Source organism: Mastigoproctus giganteus, chromosome 14 (assembly GCF_048544385.1).
Source record: "Mastigoproctus giganteus isolate SK-2022 chromosome 14, ASM4854438v1, whole genome shotgun sequence".
In the NCBI taxonomy this organism is placed as follows: Eukaryota; Metazoa; Arthropoda; class Arachnida; order Uropygi; family Thelyphonidae; genus Mastigoproctus; species Mastigoproctus giganteus.
The window spans coordinates 70902444-70928898 of NC_143588.1; the positions used below are offsets into that span (position 1 = coordinate 70902444).

Here is a 26455-nt window from a genome sequence, read left to right on the forward strand (position 1 = left end):
TAGTTAACCCATAAATTTGAACTACGTAAGTAGCGTAGAAGGCATCGTTTTAATTGTATCTCATATTGTGGTTGTCTTCACAGCCAGTGAAGGCAATGTGTTCTATTTACACCGATACTATATAGTTAATCAGATATATATATATATATATATATATATATATATATACACATTTGTACAAATACAAATATATCGTAGGCTAGTATACGTACAATATATATTGTACGTATACTAGCTTACTAGCGTACAAATATATATATATATATATATATATATATATATATATATATATATATATATATATATATATATATATATATATTTGTACGCTAGGGGTCCGCTGTACGGAATGAGTTTAGAAGGCATTGTGGACAGCTGATTTGGAGTCGTTTATGTTTGGTGAGAACTTATTAGCCAACTATATAAAAATCATGAGTGATCTTATTTTCGACAATTGAAAATATTTTATTGCCGTGTGTAATTTCATTAAAGTTACTGAAATTATAATTTTGTTTTGAGTATCTGCAGTGATATCGAGAAATTAATTATCCTTAGTTTTTCACTAAATATTTTGTTTTATGCATATGCAAACCAAAATCAGTTCCGAATTATGAATTCCTTCAAACCAACCTGTAGTTTATTTTTGAGATTTTGTTGTAATAACGGATCCACGAAGTGGTATTCAACAAAATTTTTAAATTCAATCAACTTAAAACATTTTTCGACCAACTTCAAAAAGAAAATTAAATACAGAATTTTCACTGCTGGAGCGTGTACCATCTGTGCTTGTATTGGAGTTTACTGCGTATTGCATTCTTCAGTAAAAGAAATACAGTGTGAGAAGATATATGAAAATAAATATCGGTCATCAATTTCTCTTGAGGAAGCCATCAAACAAAGTCGAGACTTAATACAGCGACTTAAGGTTTGTTTGTGGTACCTGTTTAATATTCCTTTTGATATTTTATAGTTCAATATACAATATCACTGCATGCAACAGTTGTCCAAACCAAGGGATATAAGAAAATACTGAAAATTAACCAAGAGAATAAGAAAATACTGAAAATTAGCGTAAATAAATACTGAGTAATAAAATTATATATGAAAACTATATGTAAATTCATTCATTTGTTTCATATTTAATAACTAATCAGTTACAACTGCCTTCACTTGTAATAAATTAAATTTAAAAATTGAAATTAAAATTGTAATATCTTTTTTATGCAAATCTGTAATATTACACACTTCTTTATTTATACTCAGAAAGACTCCTTTGTTAATATTTTAATTACTTCAAAAATAAGAAAAAAAAACTTTGTAGTATTATTACACAATAATTTGAAATTTAAAATTTACCACTGTTTTACCATGTTTACACATTGCTGTAGTTATGAAATGTGATATCGAAATATGTATATGTGATAAACTGGCTTAAGTTTCAATTTGATATTAGTCTTTTAATTGTTTGCTCCTTTGAAAATTTCTTTTTTTTTTTCCCTTCTTGATACTTCTGATAACGAAATATGACATGCTATAGTAGAACTTCATAAATCTGGCATTCTCAGGACTGAGCAGATTTTTTTTTTTTTTCAGATTTTTGAAAATTCAAGTTGTTTTAAGGTTATGCATTTAGCCTAAGTATGACTATGTGCATAACCGTTGCGTGTGCATAAAATATTCAGGGATAATTTACTATTTTTATTAGATAATACAGTAACTCTGTGATCCCTATAATCTCCACAGAATGATAGTTATCATTAGTAGAGGCACATGATGCAAGAAAGCAGGCTTATATATCCAAAAAAAAAAACCCCTTCCCATTTCACCCATCCATCCACTCCAAATGTTTGTCTAGCTCTGCCTTGAACTTATTTAAGTTGTTGACCTTCATTACAACAGATGGAAGTTTGTTCCAGCAATCAACCATCTGCTGGCTAAAGGTGAATTTCCGCACATCTGTTCTACAATTGTCTTTCCTCAATTTGAATTTATGGCCCGTCAGTTGAGTAATCTGAGCAAGAGAGAGAATCCCATTAGCACTGAGCTTGCTCAAACCATTCAAGGCCTTATACACCTCAATTAGATTACCTTGCAGGTGCCTAGTCTCCAGACACTGCAATTTGTAGAACGTAAGCCTTTCTTGGTAACACCAGCCCTTTGTTCCACTCGCTAATCTCGTTGCCCTTCTCTGTACTCGTTCCAGCAGCTCTACATCTTTCCTAAAATGAGGGCTCCAGACCTGTGTACAGTACTCAAGGTGTGGCCTGACCATTGCCTTATACAAGGGGACAATCACCCCCTTATCCCTGCTAGCAAAATTCCTTTATGTCATTGACAAGACACCATGAGCTACTCTTGCAGTCTGTCTGCACTGCTCAGAAAACTTCATATCGGACTGCACGATTACCCTCAGGTCCTTTTCATTCTCCACTATCTTGAGTGCACCATCCAGTTGATACATTACTCTGGGGTTGCTGCTACCCATATGCAGTACTTTACATTTCCAACTTTAAGCCAAAATGTTAACAAGTACTGTCTGATTGGTCCAGTAGATAATGTATAAATAAAGGCCATGGGGTTTGAATGCTGCCTCTGATATGGGTGTTGCAATTGTCTAATTTTTTTTAATATGAAGTATAAATAGTGCAATATATTTCAGAAATCAAACTGCCTTCAAAACTAAATACATTCTGTACACTGTATTGTGAACTAGTATTGAATGTCTTGCAAAATGAGTGATTTTATACATTGCAAATACATGTTAACTGTGGCATAAAGTCTTGGAAATATGTAAAACAAATGAACCGGTGTTTGGAAATTATTAATGGAACATAATGCATAAATATGGAACCTGATTTTTTTTTTAATTCCAGCTAGCTTAATTTCCATGTGCCCTATGGTCAACTACCCTCTCCAAGAAATATTCACAAAATTCTGTATTTTTTAGGTTTCTGCTGTATTTGCATGTAGAATGTATAGGGTACTCAGAAAGTCCCATTATTCCGCACCATAAAAACGAAATGTGACACATAAATGAAGAACAAAGTTGCTAACAATAGTTACTAATCTGGAGCATCTGTGTTTTCATGCCATTTTCTGGATGTTGAAAACACAAATGCCTTACACAATAATTACACAATAATTTTGAAATGTGATATGTGATATCGAAATATGTATAATGTATATGTATATGTATAATATGTACAAAAATTTTGCAAATTTTTGCATAAAATTTGCAAAACCTCAATCAGATCACCTCGCAGGTGTCTAGTCTCCAGACACTAATTTGCAGAACTTAAGCCTTTCTTTGTAAGAGCAACCCTTTGTTCCATACACTAATCTTGTTGCCCTTCTCTGTACTCATTCCAACAGCTCTACATCCTTCTTAAAATTAGGCCTCCAGATCTGTATACAGTGCTCAAGGTGTGGCCTGACCATTGCCTTATACAAGGGGATAATCACCTCTTTATCCCTGGTAGAAAAAATCCTGTATTTCATTGACAAGACACCATGAGCTACTCTTGAAGACCATCTACACTGCTCAGAAAACTTCATATCTGCCTGCACAATACCTCCAGGTCCTTTTCACTTTCTACCACTTTCAGCATAGTACCACACAGTTGATTTGTTACTCATATGCAGTACTTTACATTTATGAATGTTAAACTTCAGTTGCCACCTCTCGGCCCATCTAATCAACTTTTCTAGATCCTGTTGCAGCAACGTACTGTCATTAACAATCCTGCCAACCTTTGTATCATTTGCAAACTTGTTAATGTTCTGATGGTATATTCAGAACATTAACCTGATATACCATCATCAATATCCATTGATGAATACAGAAAACAACAATGGATCCAATGTTGAATCCTGAGGGACTGCACTAATAACATTAGTCCACGAAGAGCAGTGTCCGTTGATTACCACTCTGTCTTCTCCCACTCAACCATTCTACACTGTTCCAATTTGTGCAGCAGTCTTCCGTGTGTAACGGTATCAAAAGCCTTTCTAAGATACAAATATATGATATCAAAATTATTCTTTGCATCCAGTTCCTTTGTGACTACATCATAGTATTCAATCAGATTGGTCAGAAAAAACTTCTCCTTAACAAACCCATGCTGTGACCGAGCTAATGCTTCTTTAACCAGTGCCTCCATTAATTTCCTTGGAACAGAAGTGAAACTAACAGGTCTGTAATTACCTGTGTCTCCCCTTGATCCTCCTTTGTGGATTGGGATCACATTTGCATATCTCCAGTCCATGAGTATCTCCCCCGAGTCCAAGGAAGCTCTCATAATTATGGCTAAGGGTTTGCTTACTTCCTTTGCTGCCTCCTTTAATATAACTGGATAGATTCCATCCACCCCAGGTGCCTTTCTTAAGTTTATCTTCAACAATTTCTCTTCCACTTTACTCTCAGTTATTGCAAGATTATCTAGCTTACTGCCAGAGTTTAATACACCTCTGGCATTCCCCTCCCTGAATAACTCCTTATGTGTGAATGTAGATGCAAAATATTCATTTAGTTTGTTAGCTACCTGAGAAGGATCATCAACAGTTGAACCATCAATATCAAGTGGACAAATCTGATTCATCCCCTTCCTTCTGGAGTTTACATAAGTAAAGAATGCTTTGCTGTTTTTCTTTGCATCCTTTGCCAAAGATTTCTTGTAATCTGCCTTTGCTTGCCTAACCTCCTTTGTGACTTGGTTACAGACCAGTTTATATCTATCATAGGCTTTTGTGTCACCTGTTAATTTATATGTATCCCATGCATTTTTTTTCTCTTCTGTTTGTTTGTTATTTGGTTTTAGCAACTAAGGCCATATTGCTCAAGGGATATGCAGTGGTCATTTCCTGACCTTTCCGCATCCTCCGTATTTGGTGGGCACTGGCTCGAACCCCGGTCTAATCAAGAAACGTGTGCTACACACTGCTGCTAATGCCCACCTTTTTTCTCTGCCACGTGTGTAATTAGTTCATCTGACATCCATTTAGGCCTAAATCTTGAACAGTATTTCTGAGTTGGTATGAAAAATCCTAGTAGCTTCCAAGATTAATTCTTTGAATGTTTCCCATTTTGAATTTGTTGTTCGTAATATCATCAGTTGGTCCCACCGTATAGAATTTAAATACTGTCTCAGACCACCGTAGTCACCTTTACGAAAGCAAAAACCCTTCCCTTTATCCCTGATGGTAGTTACCTCTTTGAGTAAATCCCACTTCAGTGCACTGTGATCACTGCCACCTAGTGGTTCCTTTATCTGCAGATTCCTAATGCATGAAGAATCACTACCGATAATCGGATCAAGAGTATTACTCCCTGTAGTTGCCTCACGAACATGCTGATGTAGAAAAGAATCATCCAATAAATCCACAAAAGCATTGCTAGTGTGCTCGTGACCAACCCACAAATTCCATTCAATCTCTGGGAAATTAAAATCCCCCATTATAAGGCACTCTGATTTACTGGCCCACTCTTATTTCTCTGCACAATTGCTCATTATACTCATCAGATTCATTAGGCCTATAACACACACCTACTCTCATTTTTCCTTTCCCCGTGCTTATGTTACACCAAACAGACTCAGCATTGTATTGTCCACCAACATCAATTGGATGCACTTCCTTAGATTTTGTGTTTCTTAACTAACAGCATAACTCCTTCTCCCTTCCTGTTCTGTCTATCCTTTCTGTGCACCTTGGAGTCCCCAAATTCAATTCTGAACTGCTTATGTCTGTGTGACACCACGTCTCTGATATCCCAACAGTATCTGCCTTTGATATCTTGACTAGCACTTCAAGCTCATCAAATTTATTAAGAGTACTCTTAGCATTGGTGTACATGCACCTGTTTCTACTCTTAGTTACCTTAACCCAGCCCATGTGTTTACTTGTTCCACTATGATTCCGAGTAGTCCTGGAAATCCCCTTTGCCTTGCTTTCCAGGCTGCTGCTGCTGCTCAATTCCATTTCAGTAGAAGCAGTGCAAGAATCACTTTCACCTCTGCTAGTGGCTACTGTTAATCTATTAGTCCGTGTATCCTCCCAAGCTAGCAGTTTTCTGACACACCTAACTCTGCATTGATAGCATCAGCAAATATTCTTGCTCCCTTGCTATTTAAGTGTATCCCATCCCTGTAGAAGCAGTCTCTCCTGTTAACAAGCACAGACCAGGCTGAGAAAAATTCTACCCCTCGAGCTTTCCACAATCTCTCCAGGGCCAAATTGATCGACAAGGCTCTCATCACATACTCCCTCCTATTGTCTGGGCAGAATTGCAGACACTGAAATTCAACCTTAACTCAGTCACAAACTATTCCTTTAAATATTTGGTTGATGATATATTCAAAGAAACATGGAATAAACAAGTGTGTGGCAGACATTGCCACTCATATCATAATGTGGATTGGGTTCCAGTTCATCAAAGAGGTGTGGATTGTCTTTGTTCAGAAATGAATATTTCTTATATTTGTACTGTGTTAAATTGCACACTCGTTGCAGAATGTAATTTTTCAACATGCCAAGATTATTAGAAAAACTTCCAGGAAATATTCACAGGCTTTAGATTGTTTCTCTTTGACTGCTTAATTCATTAACAAATGATTGGTGATGTTTCATGCAAGATCTTTGCTTATGTGATCTCTTAGCTGTGTGTGGCCTCTGTAACAGTATAATGGTTTTGTCACTTAGAGAAGTTTGGACTTGAATCCTGTTGGAGACTGGAGGAATTATTAAAAGCCTTTCAATCAGGGCTATAATTAGCCAAGGAATTGCCTTCCTCCATCTTTCGTGAGTTATTCTGGGTTTTTCGGCTGCACAATGTCAGCCTGTGAACAGACGCATGTGCATCATCACAGGCTGATGTTGTGCAGTCTGAAAAACCAATATATATAGGTTATTAACTTTTATAATAATCTGTATATAGGTTAATGTATTATATACAACAACAACTTCAGTTGTGGAATGTCAACTCTGCATTTCTGTGACTGTATCTAAAGTGATTTCTTCAGCGAATGACCTGCAGATGAACTGATGCCTATATATTGTTTTGTTCACATTGACAGTCTTTGTGACTGTGGTCTCTCTTTAATAGAACTAGTTTCAAACAGCTTTTCTGAGCATAGAGCCATTTTCCTTAGTGGTATTGCTTTTTTTTCCATCAAATAAAATTGATTTATATTCATTTTAGAAGTACACCAATGACATTTTTAGACTAAACTGAAGACATGGAACTACTCTTGCATTCAGAATAAAACAGTTTATTAGGTAAAATTAAAATTTTTAGAAATCATAAAATCTGAAGAGTAATACTTAGTCCAGTTTTATCAGATTCAAAAATTTCATCTCAGTATGATGAAAACGTTCCAGACAAATCTCATAAGCATTACAGCCCATTTACATTGTATCATATTAATGTATCTGTGCACATCACATGAAATTGTTTCTATGCTAATTTGTATAAATGTTAACAGTGCTCTGTTTTGTCTAGATATTAAAAATAAGTTGAGGACAGTATTGGAATTTGAGTTTGTTTATACTTTGGCTTGAACAGAATAGGTCAGAGGAGTTCACAGCCAATTGCTATAACAAGAATATAGTTATTACACTGTATTTAGCAGTCAGTCATGCTGGCTTAAATCATGGTTAACTCAAACTAATGTGCAGCTGCACTACCACTTGTCTACGTGAGACTTCACAAACATCTGTTTTTCTTTCTTTTTTCTTTTTTTTTATGAAAACCCCAAACACGAGAGGTATTAGAACCTATAGTACTTAGTACTATGCTTGGGTTGGAAGTTGAGAAGACGAGAGAACATATTTGACATTAGACTTGAACTTCTGCAGACTAATTTTCAGGAAAGACATATGAAGGACGGTTGTTCCAGAAAATGGCAGTTGATTGAATAAACAAGGAAGATGAAAAGTTGGTTCTGTGAGTTTGAAGTTGGACAGTAAATGGATGTTGTCTGGTGGCGGTACATGTTTGGACTGTTTTGAAAGAGAGAGAGTGGGAATTATAGAAGCCAATTCAGAAGAACAGTGCCCATGGAAGTATCTGTAGAAAAGGCATTCAGCAGAAACAGTATGTCTATGAGACAGAGAGTAGAGAGACCCTGTTAGAGATGAGTCATTAATTAATCTAACTACCCTCTTCTGACTGGAATCTAGAAGCCTGAGAGAGTTTTTAGGGGCACCGCCCCAGATGTGGGAACAATATTCCATGGTAGGGTGGATTTGCGATTTGTACAGAGTGAACAGCTGTTTGGAAGAAAAGTAACAGTGAGAGCAAAAGAGAAAACCAAGTTTTTTAGATTCAGAGGAAGCAATATTTGTAAAATGCTTCTGCCAAGAGAGATTAGAAGTCGGGGTAATCCCCAAAAGAGATATATCAACTTGCCTAGAAATCAGTGTCACCAAAGATAAGCATAGGAGCAGAAGAATCCTTTTTGCAAGATGTAAGACAAGACTTAGTTTTAGAAGGATTGAAATCAACTAAGTTGTCTTTTCCCCACTGGAGAATTACCTGGAGATCAGCATTTAAGGAATTGGTAGTGGATATTCGACAAGTTGAAGCTGATTGAGCAGGGCAAGGTTTCTCAAAATGGAAAGTGGAATGCAATGTGCTGTCATCAGCAAAACTATGGCTAGGATTTCCAGTCAATGGAAGAAGGTCATTAATATACAAGAGGAAAAGAGTGGGAGAAAGAACTGAATCTTGGAGGACACCAGCATTAGTGGAGAACTTAGAAGACAGAGAGCCATCTACCATCACCCTCAGTGAGAGATCAGAGAGAAAACTGGATAACCAATTACAAAAAACAGTTGGCAACCATAAGATGGAAGCTTGTTTAGAAGACCTTTATGCCAAACATGATCGAAAGCCTTTGAGACGTCTAGAGCAACTGCTTGTGTTTCACCGAACTTTTCCATTTAATTTGTCCATAAATTGATAACATTAGTCAGAATATCACCGGTGGATCGACATTCGGAATCCATACTGGCGATCGTTGATCAGACGGAAGGTTTCTAGGTGGTTTAAGAGTTGGCAGTTAATTGATTTCTCCATTACTTTAGAAAGAGTAGAAGTAATTGCAATGGGGCGATAATTGGATGGGAGGGATTTGTCACCCTTTTTTAGGAACTGGCTGGATATGAGCAAATTTCCAAACAGAAGGAAAAACACCTTTGGAACAAGAAATTGAAAAAAGGCGGCAAAGAACAGGAGTAAGTTCGGGAGCACAGATTTTGAGAACAAGTGGAGAAATTACCATCAAGACCTGGAGCTTTCTTAGCATCAAGATTCGTCAAAGTCCTTCTGACATCCTTTTAACAGAAGACCACAGGAGGTATTGAATGGAGTGTGTTGGGAATGGTGGGAGGTGTTTTACCAAGATCATTAATACGTGAGTTGGAAGAAAAATGGGATGCTAGCAGGTCAGCTTTATCCTTGGCTGAAGTGACAACAGAACCATCTGGTTTTGACAGAGGTGGGAGAAGAAGTGGGCAAAAGTTGCGGCCAATAGCTTTGGCAAGAGATCAGAATGCTCGGCTACCATTAGGGCAAGAAGCAAGTTTTCTACTCTTAGCCTGTTCAAACTCTAGTTTGGACTGATTAATAACTGCTTTACAATTGTTGCGAGCTTTGGTGTAGGCAGAAAATGAAACAGAAGAATTGGAAACAAGCCAATTACGATATGCAACATTTTTCTCCTGAACGGCCTTAGCACATTTATTGGAAAACCAAGTTTTCAATAAAGGACGAGATTTTGAAGTGGAGTGTGGGATAAAGAATTCCATTCCTACAAGGATATAAGGTATAAAGGTATAAGGTATAAGGTATGTTAGTGTCTAACGGCTCCTGGGATTTCTCCCATCTCCGCGGGTGTACATTGTATCGGGGCCAGAGATTTGAAGTGTGTGGGGGTCATGTGCTGTATATTGTGTTGTGCCCTTTGTTCCTCCGGTCTATTAGCCGCCGAGCCCCTAGTGGGACCCGACGTTACCACACCATGCCACGGGGAGGCTGACCGGGTGTACCACTGTAGCTAGAGTACTCTGGCGGGTCCTGCCACCTACTTTCCTGGGATTTCAGTGGCTAGGACCAGATTTAAGAATGAGATGATCGCTGTTTCTTGAGCAACGGTTGTAATTTTAACAGCGCGTAGGGTTGTTCGCTGATAACTTGTTCTAGGGCCAAATAGGTCGGGCAGTAATTTTGATGTTTTTAGATTTAGACCTGTGGGGGCATGAGTGTGTGTGTATATAAAAATATATATACACACACACCCACACACAAATATATATATATATATAAACTAAAAAAAAAAAAAAAAAAAAAAACGTTGTGCAAGAGAAAAGTAAGGGAGGAAGGCAAAAAGACTGGAGGGTAGGAAACAAGGATAATTTCACTGACATGATCTGAGCAAACGTTGACATCAGAAGTTTTGAAACAGTAGTCCTACCAAGGAAAAGAAGAAAATAAATCTCGCAGGTCATCCCATTTTCATTCTTGTAATGCCAAACAACATTATGTTGGGAATTGCCATGAGATAAAGGCTCCATTGGAGAATAGACAATCACCAAGTTGTGATCTGAGGTGCCTAAAGGACCACTCACTTCAACCGTGTACTTAGAAGGGTTGTTTGTGAGAAAAAGATCAGTGTGTGTTGGCTGTATGGTTAGGATTGTCCGGTATTCTTGTAGGTAAATGAACAATCTGTGCCAGGTCATTAGTAATTGCAAAAGCCTCAGCATCTCGACCAGCTGGGTTGTTGTGACTAGAAAATGGAAGCCAGCTGTAGTTGTGAACATAAAAAATTGTTAACATTTAATCAGTTTATACACTTGGATTTGAAGACAATCTTATTATTTATGACAGCTCTACTTTGACTTTGTGCTAAGTCACAAATTCAGTCTCATGTAATCACATCTTTTGAACCTAAAAACTGGAGTGTCAGGGAAAAAAAATTGTTTGCTGCAGTATTACAAAAAAGAAAAAATAAATTCAATATGTTGATATATCCTAGCCATCAGATATTCTTACATTAGTGTTATATTTTGTGCAGATGTTATTAGACATTATCAAATTCTTCATAAGCTTTCTTTCTTGCATCGTATGCCTTTGCTAATACTAAAATCTCACTTTTTTTTTTTTTTTTTGTCTTATGCCTGATGTACGTGATACCACATATTTACTCATATTATATGGAGTACTAATATCTGTCATCCTTGGTATATGTGTCTATTTATAACAAGAATTAAAAAAAGAGAGGATTTAAGGATATTTGCTTCATGTTATAGTAATACTGTGACATGAATCAGATATGATAATGAAAATATTTTAAGTTCTGTTTCAGACAGGTTGAATCCATATGACATCCATAAAAGGGAAACAGTTGGTGGAAGTTTCCTAGAAGTCTTGAACTGGACAATTTTTAAAGAAAGTTTATTTGCCATTTTAAAATTGATGACATTTCTTAAAGTTACTAATTTAAAAGAAATTACAAATAAAAAAAAAAAAAATGCAAGTAAAACTTAACTTTGAATAACGGATTCTAGAAGCTCTCTGAAACCAGAATATTATGATTTACATATCCATTATTGCACACATATATATATATATATATATATTCTTTTGTATTATGATGGTTCAATTCGCATTTTATTTTTAATATTCTATTATAGTAGTTTTATTTAATTTCTTTCTAGCTTTTTCTGTTGTCCCAGTAGCTGTTTTAGCAATGCATGGGTACGAACAGAGTACCTATTATTATTCTTTTGTATTATCATTCTATTGTGGTTTAATTCGTCTTTGTTCATCATTAATGTCATTGTTTTACGCCATGATGGCTAATTAAACATTATCCGTGCCGGTGTTTTTTACCTATAGATATTATAGTTAATACATTACTGGTCTTTAAGCCAGTAATGTATTAACTATAATATCTATATTACTGATACTGATATTACTGATACATTACTGGTCTTTAAGCCAGTAATGTATTAACTATAATATCTATAGGTAAAAAACACCGGCACGGATAATGTTTAATTAGCCATCATGGCGTAAAACAATGACATTAATGATGAACAAAGACGAATTAAACCACAATAGAATGATAATACAAAAGAATAATAATAATAATATATATATTATTATGGAAATTTATGAATTTCAATAAAATTACAATATTACTTATACAGGATGAGATTGGAGCTCCAGGAATAGTTGTTGGAGTCAGCATAGATGGAGAAACGGTATGGGAAGAAGGTAGGTGGTTCTCAATTTTTTTAAGCCTACAAGAGAATATGCTGTGAGTATTAAAATTATTTATTTATTAACTTGACAGAATATCAATTACAAGTCACAGTTTGGTAAAACTGTATATTTCAGGTTGTGCCTTGTGCTTGGAGACATGATTTTCATTTCTCATTTTATTAACTTCTACATTTCCTCTATTGAGGAACATATGCCAAACTTCATTCCACTAATTACTGAAGAGGTATTCTTGTTATAGTTTTTGTGTGTACATTATACTGTTATAACCATAATATTCAATGATTAGAAAATTAAGATATGTCAGTCATATTCAATGATTTAAGATGAGTAACAGTGCCAGATTCATTTATAGTTGCCTAGACTAGACTGGAAGTGAAATTTATCAAATGCATTAATCATGTCTTTAAATGAGATGTTTTCTTCATGGGTGTTATCCATCAAGAAATAAACTATTAAAACACTACACACCATGATAATCATATCATGGTGTATAAATATTTATCATTATGTATAAAGTGTTTGAATTGTTTATTTCTTATTATCAAATGTAATTCTATTTCGTTAGAAATTCAAATCTTCCCAATTCCACATAAGGCATATATGAGATCATTAGACAGTCGACATTATCATTCTTCAGCATAAATGAGGCTAGTGCAAAAATTTATTAGTAATGTCAGTCATCCTTTATAAGTTATCTACAAATTTCCTCTGCAGTTGTCAATGAGGATTTTTCAAAACTGGAGATGGATTTTATGGTCATTTTCATTGTAAAATTCTCATTAAGCACTATTTAAAAAGTAGTAGTTTTGGAGAAGAAACCATGCTTTTCCCCAGTCACAAAATGTTGCATGCACTATTGTTTCTGTAAATTTTTGGTATTTTTCTGGGGATAAAACAACTGTATATTTCTGTATGAGTAAAAGTTATAAACAGTGTAAATTTCTTGAAAAATGCTAATATTAAAATCATTAAATATTCATTTACTATTAATATTGTTACTTTTTAATTTTTTTGTTTCATGTTAAAGTATTATCTTGAGTCACAAATTTTTCCAATCAGTTGTTTGTTTGTTTATTTATTATTTTTCCCCCCACTCCATTACTGTACAAAGGTGGCCTTTGTACAGTATGGAGTATATACTAGTACAATTTTTAAAACTGTTTTGAATTAATTGCAAACTATATGCCCTATTAATCACTGGCTAAACAGCCTTTTTTTTGAAGAATATTTATTTGTTGTGTTTTTAATGATAAAGTAAGATAAGTTTTTTTTTATTTAAAACTGAGTTGGAGTTATGATCCTGCCCATGCAGGTTGATGTCATATCATGTTATTTGTTTACTAATATCTATATTCATTAGAACACTAATATACTGGCATATTAGGCTCAGTTGGATGGGATCATATGCTTCACTAAGGTTGACCATAAAAGTACTGTATTCAATTATATTTTACTTTTATAGAGAATGATTGATATTCTCTCTCTGTTGCTGTTTTTAACTATTGTTTTTTATGTATGTTTGTGTGGATGTCTAGTTTTTCTCAGCCTGAAGAATAAGGAATGAGAACTACATATAGCATATATTAAACGTCTCTAAAATATATAATTTGCAATAAACATCATTTCTAATAAAAATTGGCATACATTGTCATATTACCATTGTCTAGAATTAGGTTTCGTAAAAATTTTTTTATTTGCTTTTGATTTCATGTATAACCGAACTTTATTTTACTGCCTGTGCCTTCATGCTTAGTATTGACTTGTGAATTTTTTTTTTTAACATACTGTTATATTTATAACATAATGTATAATAATCTCTTGAAACTAAATTATGATTCATAATTCAGTTTCAGTATCTGCAGCTATAACCTTTTAACTATACTTAAATAATACATACATGTATATTTTAGGATTTGGCTATGCAGATATTGAAAACCGAGTTTTATGTTCTAAGGATACAGTTATGCGGATTGCCAGCATCAGCAAAAGTATTACAATGACTGCAATTGGAAAATTATGGGAAGAAGGCAAGTTAGATATGGACAAACCAGTAGAGGAATATGTACCATGTTTTCCACAGAAGACATTCCAAGGAGAGAAGGTACCATACAAAGCATAACTTTGAGTTCCAGACCAGTGGTTCTCAAACGTTTTCTACCGTTAAACTCTTTCTTTTAAGTAAAAGTTCTGCAGAACACTGATAACAAGTTGATCACAGAAACTAGCAGTATGCTGGGTAAGAGTAAACTTAGTAGTTTTACACATACCTTTTATTAAATGAATATTAAACTTATAATCATAGTACTATTTCATAACATTTATCAACACACACATTCTAAAATATATTGGAAAAGAGTAGACTTTAGAAAAATACCTTATTACCAAATTAAAGGTGAGTAATTATTACTGATCAATGAAAGAAAATGAACAGTTAATTTAAAAAATTATAACTAACACCTTGTTAAAAATTATAACAGTAACACCTTCAATTTTACTATAATTTGATTATTACTACCTTTTGCTAGAAGCGATTACTTTATAAAACGTCCTGATAGAAAATATTTTTGGTGTGGACTTGATGGAGGTCTGAGTCTACTTCATTGTATATTAGCTTCAGTTGAAATGCTGATATCATTCCTTGAAGTTGCTCTAGAAAATGCAACATAGAGTTTTGACCATGAGCAAACACTGGGGAGTAGATATATGCTATTCAAAACAATTAGAGATCATAGTATGAGCAAATGATGTTTGCATAAATATGATAACATGTGAGATATTTATCAAAATGTTTGGTGATTGACTTTGTATCTTGAAATTGCAACATTATAGCAAGTTGCAAATTGTTACAACATCTACTGCACAAACCATCCATTTATTAACAGTCTGAATTAGCATGCATTGAATAGAAAGTGTTTTATGCATTTCCTTACATTTTAAAATGAGTGATTTTGCTGAGCAGTGAATTTGCATCCAATTAATTTTGTTTCAAATTAAGGAAAAGTGTGACAGAAACCCACAAAATGTTAAAAACAACTTTTGTAGAAGATACTATATGTCATTCAAAGATTTTTTTTTTAGTTGTCCACAAAGTTTAAAGAGGCCCACTTATCCATTGAAGATGATCCTCACTTTGGCCATCCTTTAACAACAAGAAGAATCTTTATTGCAATGCTTAGAATGATAATTTACATAATAGTAGTTGCAACAACCTTTCATGACCCAGTGACCAGGGGTTAGCAATGTACTGCAGAGACATTATTGCCTCAACAAGCCAAAAATACATAAATAAATAATAGCATAATAAATAAGTGAAATAAAGTACAGGAAAATGGAGAAATGACTTGAGTATACTACATATATAGACCATTAAGTGAGTGTACAACCATTTGTTTCAAAATACGTACTATAAGGATATACATTGAATGCATAAATATGTACATAGTGGGTTGGGTTAAGAATATACTTTGCTCAAGACTCAAATTATAATAGTAGTAGCCTTGGCCACCCCACTGAGTATTCCTTTCCTATATTGTCGATCTCGACAGAACTTGTTGAAGTTAACATTAAGTCCTGGACTCGAGATAGCATCTGCTGAGGAAGAAACCGGCCCGACAGATGAAGGCATCTTTGCAGAGGACATAACTGGGGGATTGCTCGTAGATGTGCCGCTGGGATCCTCCATGCGCAGTTTTCCCAGGAAGGGGAGGAGATGAGATCGGTCATGAGTTTGACTGTTGTGACGAGCCTCCTTTCATTAATTAGCAACATGAGCCTTGGGATGTTAAGTGCATTGGCCATATCTGTGGTCTGGAGCTGGGGAGTCAGGTTAAGTTTGTGGCACTCCCACTTGAGAAGCCAGTACTCCGATGAGAAAACTGGTTTGATGTTAGAGGGAGATGCAGATGCCCAAATCTCTACAGCATAGAGAAGTGGTGGATACACTATTGTTGAAATGTATCTCACCATGGTGAATTTGTCTGTTACATTGTGCAGATGTTGCTTACATATCCATCTCAGTCTGGCGGCTTTTGTGAGGAGTACGTCTACATGCTGGCCGAAAAGAAGCTTTGGGTCGAATCTGATTCCTAGGTCGATGTATGTTGGACAAGAGGGATGGAGGCTCCATTGAGGGTTGGATAGATTTTTGTTGGCTGTTTCTTTAATGAGAAGACCATGATTTCTGACTTCTCAGGATTGATACGCAGACCAAATTGTTTGAGGTAGATACATATTGAGGAGAGAGTGGAGGTTAGCTCTTCTGAGATTTGGTGAGGGTCTTGGCTTGCCTTTATTGGCGTGAATACCTTTAGATCATCAGCATATACCAGGCTATACTGCTGCATCCACCACCATTTGAAGGGGGATGGCGAGGAAACAAGGAGTCAGGAGTGCCTGACATTCAATATGGTTGTTAAAGATCACATGGAGCTCTTCAGTCATCTGGGAGGAGAGCCCCAGAATTTATAGTTTTGCCACTGGGTTTACTGTGACCCTGAAACAAAAGCCCAGTCCTCTCACTGGAAGATTCTGGTTTCTCCAAGCTCCAAAAAAAAAGAAGCAAGACAATCTCAATTAAATGTCACAATCATGGTTATTGTGTTTTTTGATTCATGGGATACCGATCATTATGAATTTGTACTGCATGGAACAGTGAACCAGGAATAGTCAAAATACTTCTACAGAAATTGAATGATTATGTTCAGAGCAAATTGCTACAAAAGTGGGCTTGAGAAAATTAATGCCCACATCATGACAATACACTTGGTACTTTCCATTCAAGAATTTATTGCAAAGCATTCTATCACTGTGGTCCTCTATCTGTCATACTTACCAGATTTAGCATTCTGTAATTTTTTTTTTTTTTTTTTTTTTTCCAAGATTAAAGCCCCCTTTAAAGGCCACAGATTTGCAAAGATTAAGGCAATTATTCAGATTGTGACACATGAATTATTATCAATTCCAAAAGAAGCCTGTGGTCTTTAGAAAACTTGTTACACCAATCATACACACTTCCAGAGTTTGCAGAAGCATTGGATTGATGTATACAGTGTAAAGGAGACTACTTCAAAGGAGATCCATCTGAATAGCTGGTAAGCTTCTTCATTTCCCAAGTACTAGTTCAGGCACTAAGCTTTTTGATCACACCACATATGTATCTCACGGTAGTTGAAACTAAGGTCAATTATAGTATATTGAAAAAGCCAAAAGCAACTCTAGAGTGAATGATAAGTGCAGCTGTATTGGAACCTGGCATATCAGAAGCAAAGTACTGTATGTTTATAGGAACAGTTTTTGTCATGGGTCTTTTCATGTAAAGTCCAAGTCAATGCAAACAACTTCAGATGGTTTATCTTGACATCCATGTTCCTGTTGTTGCAGAGTGTCCAAGTAGCTGAGTGACATTTAAGCATTGATTGTGATGGTCAAGGGGTGGAAAAGGAAAAGAATGAATGATCACTTGATTGATCTCCTATGTGTTGTTGGTCTATAACCTTTACCTGAATATCTACAAAAGGTCAGGGGTTTCTTTCTTGGAGACAATCCTACAACCAACTGATGACACTGTGACACAACAAGCCATTCTACAATTTGGAATTGTCTCTGTCCCATTACTCTCAATGACTCTCCAATTAGTAGACTTTGACAGATCCTTCTGAAATGAGATTATCCTAATAATCTCATTTCAGATGAATAATCAACATTGTTTTATGTTTTGCAACTATAGTAAATGAATGAGTTGCATCTGTTACATAGTTGAACATTTAACAAAGTGGTTGCATGCCTGAATTTGCATGTTCTCAGCCTGCATTTGTTGAAGAACTTTGCAATTTGCAGCTGCACATCATTCTGTCAATGTGTGATGTCATTGTGGACCACAACAGATTGTACAGTGATCTCCTCTTGGTTTTGAACAGTGTATTCCAACTTTATTGAATGACTGACTCTTTGATAATTGTCATCATAAATGACAAATGAACTTCAGAGATAGCAGTGTAGATACAGTCAGTCCTCGTATAACACGTGTTTACATTACACGAATTCAATCATACACGATTTATAAATAGGGGAACGATATCTTATATAACACGAACCGAATTCGCTTATGCACGATTCGCCTTTGTGTTTACAAGAAATGGCAGTCGAACGCAGAATCACCCCAACCGAACGCAACACGATAGGAATGAAGAGAAGATTCTGAAAATGTATTTACGTTTTTTATATCAGTGAAGGGGAAACACATTTCACCATAATAACGTAAAAACCAACACAATTCCAGCTATCGGTATTATCGAAAAGTGCAATTAGATCGAGTTTACTATCAATTTATAACAGATTCCACTAGCAGGAACGTAACTGGAAATTGTTTTTATTGTTTTATGGTAGTAACCCCTACAAATGTGCTTTAAAATGTGAGGTGTTAATAGTGTGTCTCTGCCTTTACGGTGTTGTTTATTGAGTTGCTACATGCGCACAGCTTTGTTTATGTGTATCAAGCGTGCCTCCTCGTTTTGTAATTGTGCTTTATTCCCTAAAAATGAGTAAAATACTTAAAAGGTGTGAAAAGGAAGCGTCCTGGTGAAGACACTGCAGAGAGAAAAAGAAAAGCAATATCGATAAACAGAGGTGGACTGGGTCAAAAATTCTTACCCGGGAAAATTTATAGTGGCCTTGTACTAGTGAATGGCTTGAGCATGCTCAATGCCGATGGGATTCTTCCTCTTGCTCAGAATAATCACCTGAGAGGGCATAAATTCAAATTGAGGAAGGACGGATGTCGGATAGATGTGCGGAAATTTGCCTTTAGCCAGCGGGCAGTTGGTTTGTGGAATAGACTTCCATCGCTTGTTGTTGAAGTTGGTAGCCTAAACAAATTTAAGGCTCAGCTGGACAGGTATTTCGAACGAATGGAGGGGTGAAATAAATGGGAGTAGTGGTTGTTTTTTTTTTTTTTTTTTTTTTTTGGCTGATGCTGAATAAGCTTGCTTTCTTGCATCATATGCCTCTACTAATGCTAATGCTAGTGTTTATGGCCAAAATCACTCCGGCCCACCGGGGTTTCTCCGGTAAGGCTTATGGCCCGTCCGCCTCTGTCGATAGAGAAAAAATATGAAATTGTGAAACACTTTGAGCGAAATGAAAGACCATGTGATATTGCGTGTGCTACAGACCTAAATGAGGCATCGCCGAGAATTACAAAGAATGCAGAGAAAATAAAAAAACTTTCATAGCAGGAACAACTCAAAGTGTAATTAAAATCCATTAGATTAAGACACAAAGAATTGGTAGAGATGGAATGGCTGTCATCTGTTTGGATAGAAAACCAAACAAAAAACAAGTTTTCTTACGATAGAAGCAAAAGAATTAGCAATATTTTATTACATAATAGTCGTAATAAAATACGTATTTTATTACGACTATTACGTAATAAAATATTGCTAATTCTTTACATATTTTATTACGATTATTTATTGTGTTTGGTAATGTTTTGGTTACAAATGTCTGTTCAATCTTGGGTGGTCGGCACCTAACCCCATTTTTCCCACAAGGCCTGTTGTTTATATTGCACGATTTTGCATTGCACGAGGGTTTCTAGGAACGCAACTATTGTGCTATATGAGGACTGACTGTACATGGCTGTTCTTTAATATACACAAAGCAGAAATGGCCTAGATTCAAATCCCATTGGCGACTGAAGTTGAAGGATATTTTGTGTCAGGCATGAAAGAAACCATTGTGAGCTGTTTTTTGCTCTGTTGCGAAGTTAAACTTTCTCAGATGATAGTTAAGAATGAGAAAGCTTGGTTTATTAGTGGAATATAAGCCAAACTGATTTTAGTGGACTTTTAGTAATTCACAAATTATGCAGTGCTATTTAAACATTTTCTGGAATGCTAAACATTGAGGGTTTCTTTAGAAATCCTCAGTGTTTAGCATGACCAAGTACAAAGAAAGTCAAACTTTCTTTATACTTGGCCATGTGACATACAAAAGGGGATATAAAATTGACTTGAGAGGACATAATTGTAAAATAGATGTTAGAAAGTTTTCTGCTAGTCAAAGAGTGATTAACTGTTGAAATACATTATCACTGACTCTTGTGAAGTTTTCAGAAATACTTGAAAGAAGTAGGTAAATGAAGTGAGAGATGGTGACAGTGGTTACTTTTTTTTTTGGCTGATGTTATTTAAGCTTGCTTCCTTGTATCATTTAGTGATACCCACACCATATTAGAGATTGGCAAAATTGTGCAACTTAGTGACAGAAGTGATTCATATGTGCAATTTCACAATTACAAATTAATCAGTTATTCTGGTTAATATCATAAACTTGATTCTTCAAACTCTTTTCAAATGATACATCTCTATAGATTCAAAACATGAAGGCAAGATCATATATAGTAATAACTGTATAGTGCAAGGAAGCCACAGGCTTTTGCTGCTCTGGGGGAGGGAAACATGAGTAGTTAAGAAAATACAAATTATTTGCTTCCCTCCTCACATAGATAACTATTCAGTTCAGTTGACCTTTGAATTTATTCAAACCCTCAGCCTCAACTACCTGTGAAGGCAACCTGTTCCAGTAATCAGACTTGCCGACTAAAAGAAAACTTCCTACAATCTAGTCTAAACCTCTTGCTCTGTAATTTGGATTTATGCCTTCGAGTTCTGGAATTCCGTATAACAGTGAAAAGTCCACCTTTTTCATTTTACTAACTCCTCTCAGAGCCTTATAAATCTCAATCAGGTTGCCTGTGAGGTGCCTGGTTGTCAAGCTCTGTAGCCCACATATACAGAGTCTTTCCTCATATGTTGCCCTTTTGCCGATTTCACTGTGCAAGTTGCCTGTCTTTGGACCGCTTTCAAGAAGCTCAATGTCTTTTTTTCAGATGAGCTCTCCATACTTGAACACAGTATTACAAATGTGGTCTTACAATTGCCTTATACAGTGGACTATGACCTCCATATCTCTACAGGATAATGTTTGATAAATCATTGATAAGACACTATGGGCTTTCCTGGCTGCCTGTTTACACTGCTCAGAAAACTTCATATCTACCTATATTATAACTCTCAGATATAGTGCAATATGATTGCAGAAATCAAATCTCCTTAAAACCTAAATACATATTACTGTGAATTAGTATTGATTGTCTCACAAAATGAATGATTTTATATGTTTCAAATGCATAGTAACAATGATATAGTCTAGGAAATATGTAAAATAACATAGAAAGAAATTGGTATTTTTGGAAATTATTAATAGAACATAATATATAAATTTAGAACTTCTGGTACTTTCTTAAGTCTGGCCAGCCTATTTTCCCTCAGCCCTTGTATGGTTGACTACCCTCAGAGAAATATTCAAAGTGTTATGGATTTTTGAAAATTCAGAGTTTTGAGTTCTACTATAGTTCAGATGTTCTGCAGAAAAAGCAGCACATTCCTTCTGGTCAAATGTCAGCATCTTTGAGATCCACAACGTGCACACTTCCATAAACCATAATTGTCCATGGATTATTGCCTCTACACTTCCAACACTTATGCACTTTCAGTGCAATATCATTCAATGTAATTTTTCCAAAATGAGCTCTTCGACGTGGTGAATTTTTGCATGTGAAATCTCTTTGCCACATGTGAGCTTGTAGTAGATTAACAACACCTTCATGGCCTTCAAGAATTGTTATACCAATCACACTTATACTTAATAATCTCTTCCTCTATATTGTGTGTTTGACCTGTGGAGAATTTCTGCCAGTTAGACTTTCTCTTTTAACAGAAATTAGATGATACAACACTGCCCTATATTCAGTGAGACTATTGTTCTGAATGGTACTACTACACCACAGTAGAGATTGGCAACATTTTGCAACTTAATAGGGCAGCACCATGTTGTCACAAGTATTGCTAATTTTTATTCTGAGTGAGAGTCTTATGCCATCTTTTACTGCTTCTAATGCATATGTCAATCCCCGACATAAAATTATGGATTTTTTCACATGAAATTTACATTTACAAGAGTGGTCAAGGTTTACTTACTTTTTTTTTTTTTTTTACAGAAAGTTTGTGGATGTTGTGTTAAAATTAATGAAAAATTAAGTGGCTGATTATGAGAATTTCCATGCAGAAGGAAAAAAAACAAAAGTGGAATAAGAGTGTAAAAAGGTAGCAAAGAACAGGAGCAAGCTCTGAAGCACAGGTTTTGAGAACAAGTCACTTAAATTGGGAGACCCCATCAAGCTCTCAGCTACCCCCATCAATGCCAAAGCTTGCACTTGATCATCAGCAACACAGCCACAATTCCCAAGGCAGAATGTGCTGGTCCCATAGGAGCTAGTTGACGTAAGTGACTGTTGTCAGAGAGACAAGAAATATATTGTCATTAAAAAGGATAGGTGGAATAGGACCAGGATGTGTCTGACAGGGGCAAAAGTTGATGATGAAAAGCAGATATCATCTTTTAAGGGCACAAAAGGTGATACTGTTGTACACATTGGCACTAATGACATTAAGAGTAGATCTGTGGACTTATTCAACAAATACAGGCAAATATTGAAAGAAAGTTGCGAGTTAGGGTTAAATTTGAAAGTGTCAGCAATTTTGCCTAGACATGATAGGATGGAGTATATGATGAGAGTCTTGTTGATAACTTTGGCCCTGGAGAGATTGTGCAAGGCTCATGGGGTAGAATTTTTTCAGCATGGTCTGTGCTTGTTAACAGGAGAGACTGCTTCTACGGGGATGGGATACACTTAAATCGAAAGGGCACAAGAATATTTCCTGATGCTATCGAGGCAGTGTTAAATGGGTTGGAAAACTATTAGCTTGGGGGGGGGGGGAGGAAACACAGACTAATAGATTAACAGTAACTGTAGGAAGAGGTGAAAGTGATTCTTGCACTGCTTCTGTTGGAATGAGCAGCAGCCTGGAAACTAAGTTGCTGGGGATTTCAAGAACTGCTGGAAGTCATCATGGAACAAGTAAATACATGGCTGTGTTAGGGTAACTAACAGTAAGAATAGGTGCATGTATACTTGTGTGTGTACACCAACGCTAGGATTATAGTAAATAAATTTGATGAAGGTCTGGTATGTTGTTTGGTTTTTAGGAGCATTAGCAACTAAGGCCATATTGCTCCAGGATATGCGGTGGTCATTCCCTGACCTTTCTGCATCCTCCGTATTTGGTGGTGACGGGCTCGAACCCCGGCCTAATCAAGAAGCGTGTGCTACGCACTGCTGCTCCTGCCCACCTGGCTACGGAGGCGCCTGAAGGTCTGGTAAAGACATCAAAGGTGGATATTTTGTGATATCAGAAGTGGTGTCACACAGATATAAGGAATGCAGAATTTGAATTTTGGGAGTACAATGTGTACAAAAAGGATAGACAAGTAGGAAAGGAGAAAGGATTATGCCATTAGTTAAGAAACATAAAATCTAAGGCAGTGCATCCAGTTGACAGGGTAGACAGTGCAATGTTTAGTCAGTTTGGTGTGACATAAGCACTGGGAAAGCAAAAATGAGAGTAGGAGTATGTTATAGGCCTAATGACTGTGATGAGTACATTGAACAACTGAACAGAATGCCTTATAATGAGGAATTTTAACTTGCCATATATTGATTGGAAATTGTAGGTTAGCCACTTGCAACTAGCAAGGCTTTTGTGGATTTATTGGATGATTGTTTTTGACAAACCGAACAAGTATTTTGCATCTACATTCACACATGAGGAATTCTGTAGGGAAGCGGAAGACAGAAGATTATTAAACTCTAACAGGGAGCTTAATGATTTTGTAATAACTAAGCACAAATTTGAGGAAAAATTCATTGGCGTTCAATCAAAACCTTGTATGTTGAATTTGTAAAAAAAATTGATTTTGTTTGTAATGAGTTTCATTTTTGGTCCCACATTGCTCTTGCAAAACCTCTGAAGCAATCAAAACAAGTATTTAAAGACAATGTAGAAACCTTGCACGTCATTGGCTGCATATTGTGACCATCAAAACCTCGTATGTTATGGTTCTCCTGAAAAGTAGTAATTTTCAACATACGAGGTTTTGATAGAACGCCAACGAATTGAAGTTAAACATAAGAAAGGCACCTGGGGTGGATGGGATCTATCCAATTATATTAAAGGAGGCGGCAAAGGAAATAAGCAAACCCTTAGCCATAATTATGAGAGCATCCTTGGATTCAGGGGAGGTCCCCTGGACTGGAGATGTGCAAATGTATCCCCAATTCACAAAGGGGATTCAAAGGGTGACATAAGTAATTACAGACCTGTTAGTTTAACTTCTGTTCTAGGGAAAATAATGGAATCCATGGTTAAAGAAGCATTGCAAGATCGTATGGACAAGACTGCAGTAATAATTTCAGATACAGCATGGGTTTGTTAAGGGGAAATCATGTCTGACCAATTCGTTTGGATACTACAATGTGGTTAGAAAAGAAATGGATGCACAAATTAATTTTGATATCATATACTTGGATTTCAGGAAAGCTTTTGATACTGTTGCACATGGAAGACTACTGTACACATTGGAGCAGTATGGCATTAAGTTGCTGCAATGGATAAAAGGGTAGTTGAGTGGGAGAAGATAGAGAGTGGTAATGAATGGACACTGCTTTTCTTGGACTAATGTTATTAGTGGAGTCCCCCAGGATTCGGTGTTGGGCCCATTGTTGTTTTATATATTTATCAACGATATTGATGGTTTATCAGGCTTAATTTCCAACTTTGCAGACAATATGAAGGTTGGCAGGGTTGTTAATGGCAGTATGCTACTGCAAGAGGATCTAGAAAAGTTGGGCAGATAGGCTGAGAAGTGGCAACTGAAGTTTAATATTAGCAAATGCACATTACTGCATATGGGTAGAAGTAATCCCAGAGTAATGTACTAACTGTGTGGTATTACGCTCAATGTGGTAGAGAATGAAAAAGATATGGAGATAATTGTGCAGTCAGATATGAAGTTTTCTGAGTAGGGCAGACAGGTGCCAGAGCAGGTCAATGGGGTTCTGTCAATGATACACAGGAATTTTGCTAGTAGGGAGAAAGAGGTGATTATTCCTTTCTATAAGACAATGGTCAGGCTATGCCTTGAGTACTGCATACAGGTGGCCAACCGGGCTAGCCGGGTGGGTCAAGCACCTGCCTGGCAACCCAAAGGTCGCGGGTTCGAATCCCGCCTCGGGCTTGGATCAAAGTACTGCAAAAACCTTGGGAGGTGCATTATGGCCACAGAAGTCGATGCACCAATAACTACCAAAGAAAAAAAAAAAAAAGCATACAGGTCTGGAGGCTTCATTTTAGGAAGGATGTAGAGTTTCTAGAACGAGTACAGAGAAGTGCAACAAGATTGGTGAGGATAATGAAGGGGTGCCCTTACCAAGAAAGGCTTAAATTCTACAAATTGCGGCATCTGGAGACTAGGCACCTGCGAGGTGATCCGATTGAGGTGTATAAGGCATTGAATGGGTTGAGCTCAATGCTGATAGGATTCTTACTCTTGCTGAGATTATGCACTTGAGCAGGCATAAATTCAAATTGAGGTATGACCATTTCAGAATAGATGTGTGGAAATTTGCCTTTAGCCAGCAGGTGGTTGATTGCTGGAACAAACTTCCATCTGTTGTTGTGGAAGTTGATAGCTTAAATAAATTCAGGGAAGAACTGGACAAACTTTTTGAGCGAATGAATAGGTGAAATGGGAATGGTTTTTTTTTTTGGCTGATGCTGAATAAGCTTGCTTTCTTGCATCATATGCTTCTGCTAATGCTATTGATATGGCAAAAAATATTAGCTATTCAGAAATTAAAGGTCTTTCAGAATTACTGAGAGTTAGCTACCCATAACTAACTTTTGCAAAGAGTTTATAAAACTGAAAGTTCTGTCTGAAATTAAAAAAAAAATTTTAAACAAAAGTTATTTCTGTTTGAGCAGTATCAAAAGCTTCCTGAAATCCAATCTTGCTCAGGCAGTTCGGGGTTGCTATTCCCGTTCCTATAGTAGGACTCTGAAAATATTTCTGTGAGCATACTGCAGTGTTTAAGCCAGTTGTGTGGTATATAAAATAATACAGTCAGTCAGTCCTCATATAATACGTGTTTACATTACATGAAATCAACCATACACGATTTATAAATAGGGGGAACGATATCGTATATAACAC

General features: G+C 36.2%; 1 protein-coding gene across 1 annotated transcript in view; it reads left to right on the forward strand.

Annotated features, from left to right (window-relative positions):
- The first annotated feature begins 610 nt into the window (after positions 1-610).
- The window catches only part of LOC150075224 (serine beta-lactamase-like protein LACTB, mitochondrial), a 67554-nt gene continuing 41709 nt past the window's right edge, over positions 611-26455 (forward strand). Inside the window, exons 1-3 of the mRNA XM_090388406.1 lie at positions 611-925; positions 12211-12277; positions 14197-14387. Coding sequence (XP_090244532.1) covers positions 611-925; positions 12211-12277; positions 14197-14387 — 573 coding nt within the window. The remainder of the gene's footprint in view (positions 926-12210; positions 12278-14196; positions 14388-26455) is intronic.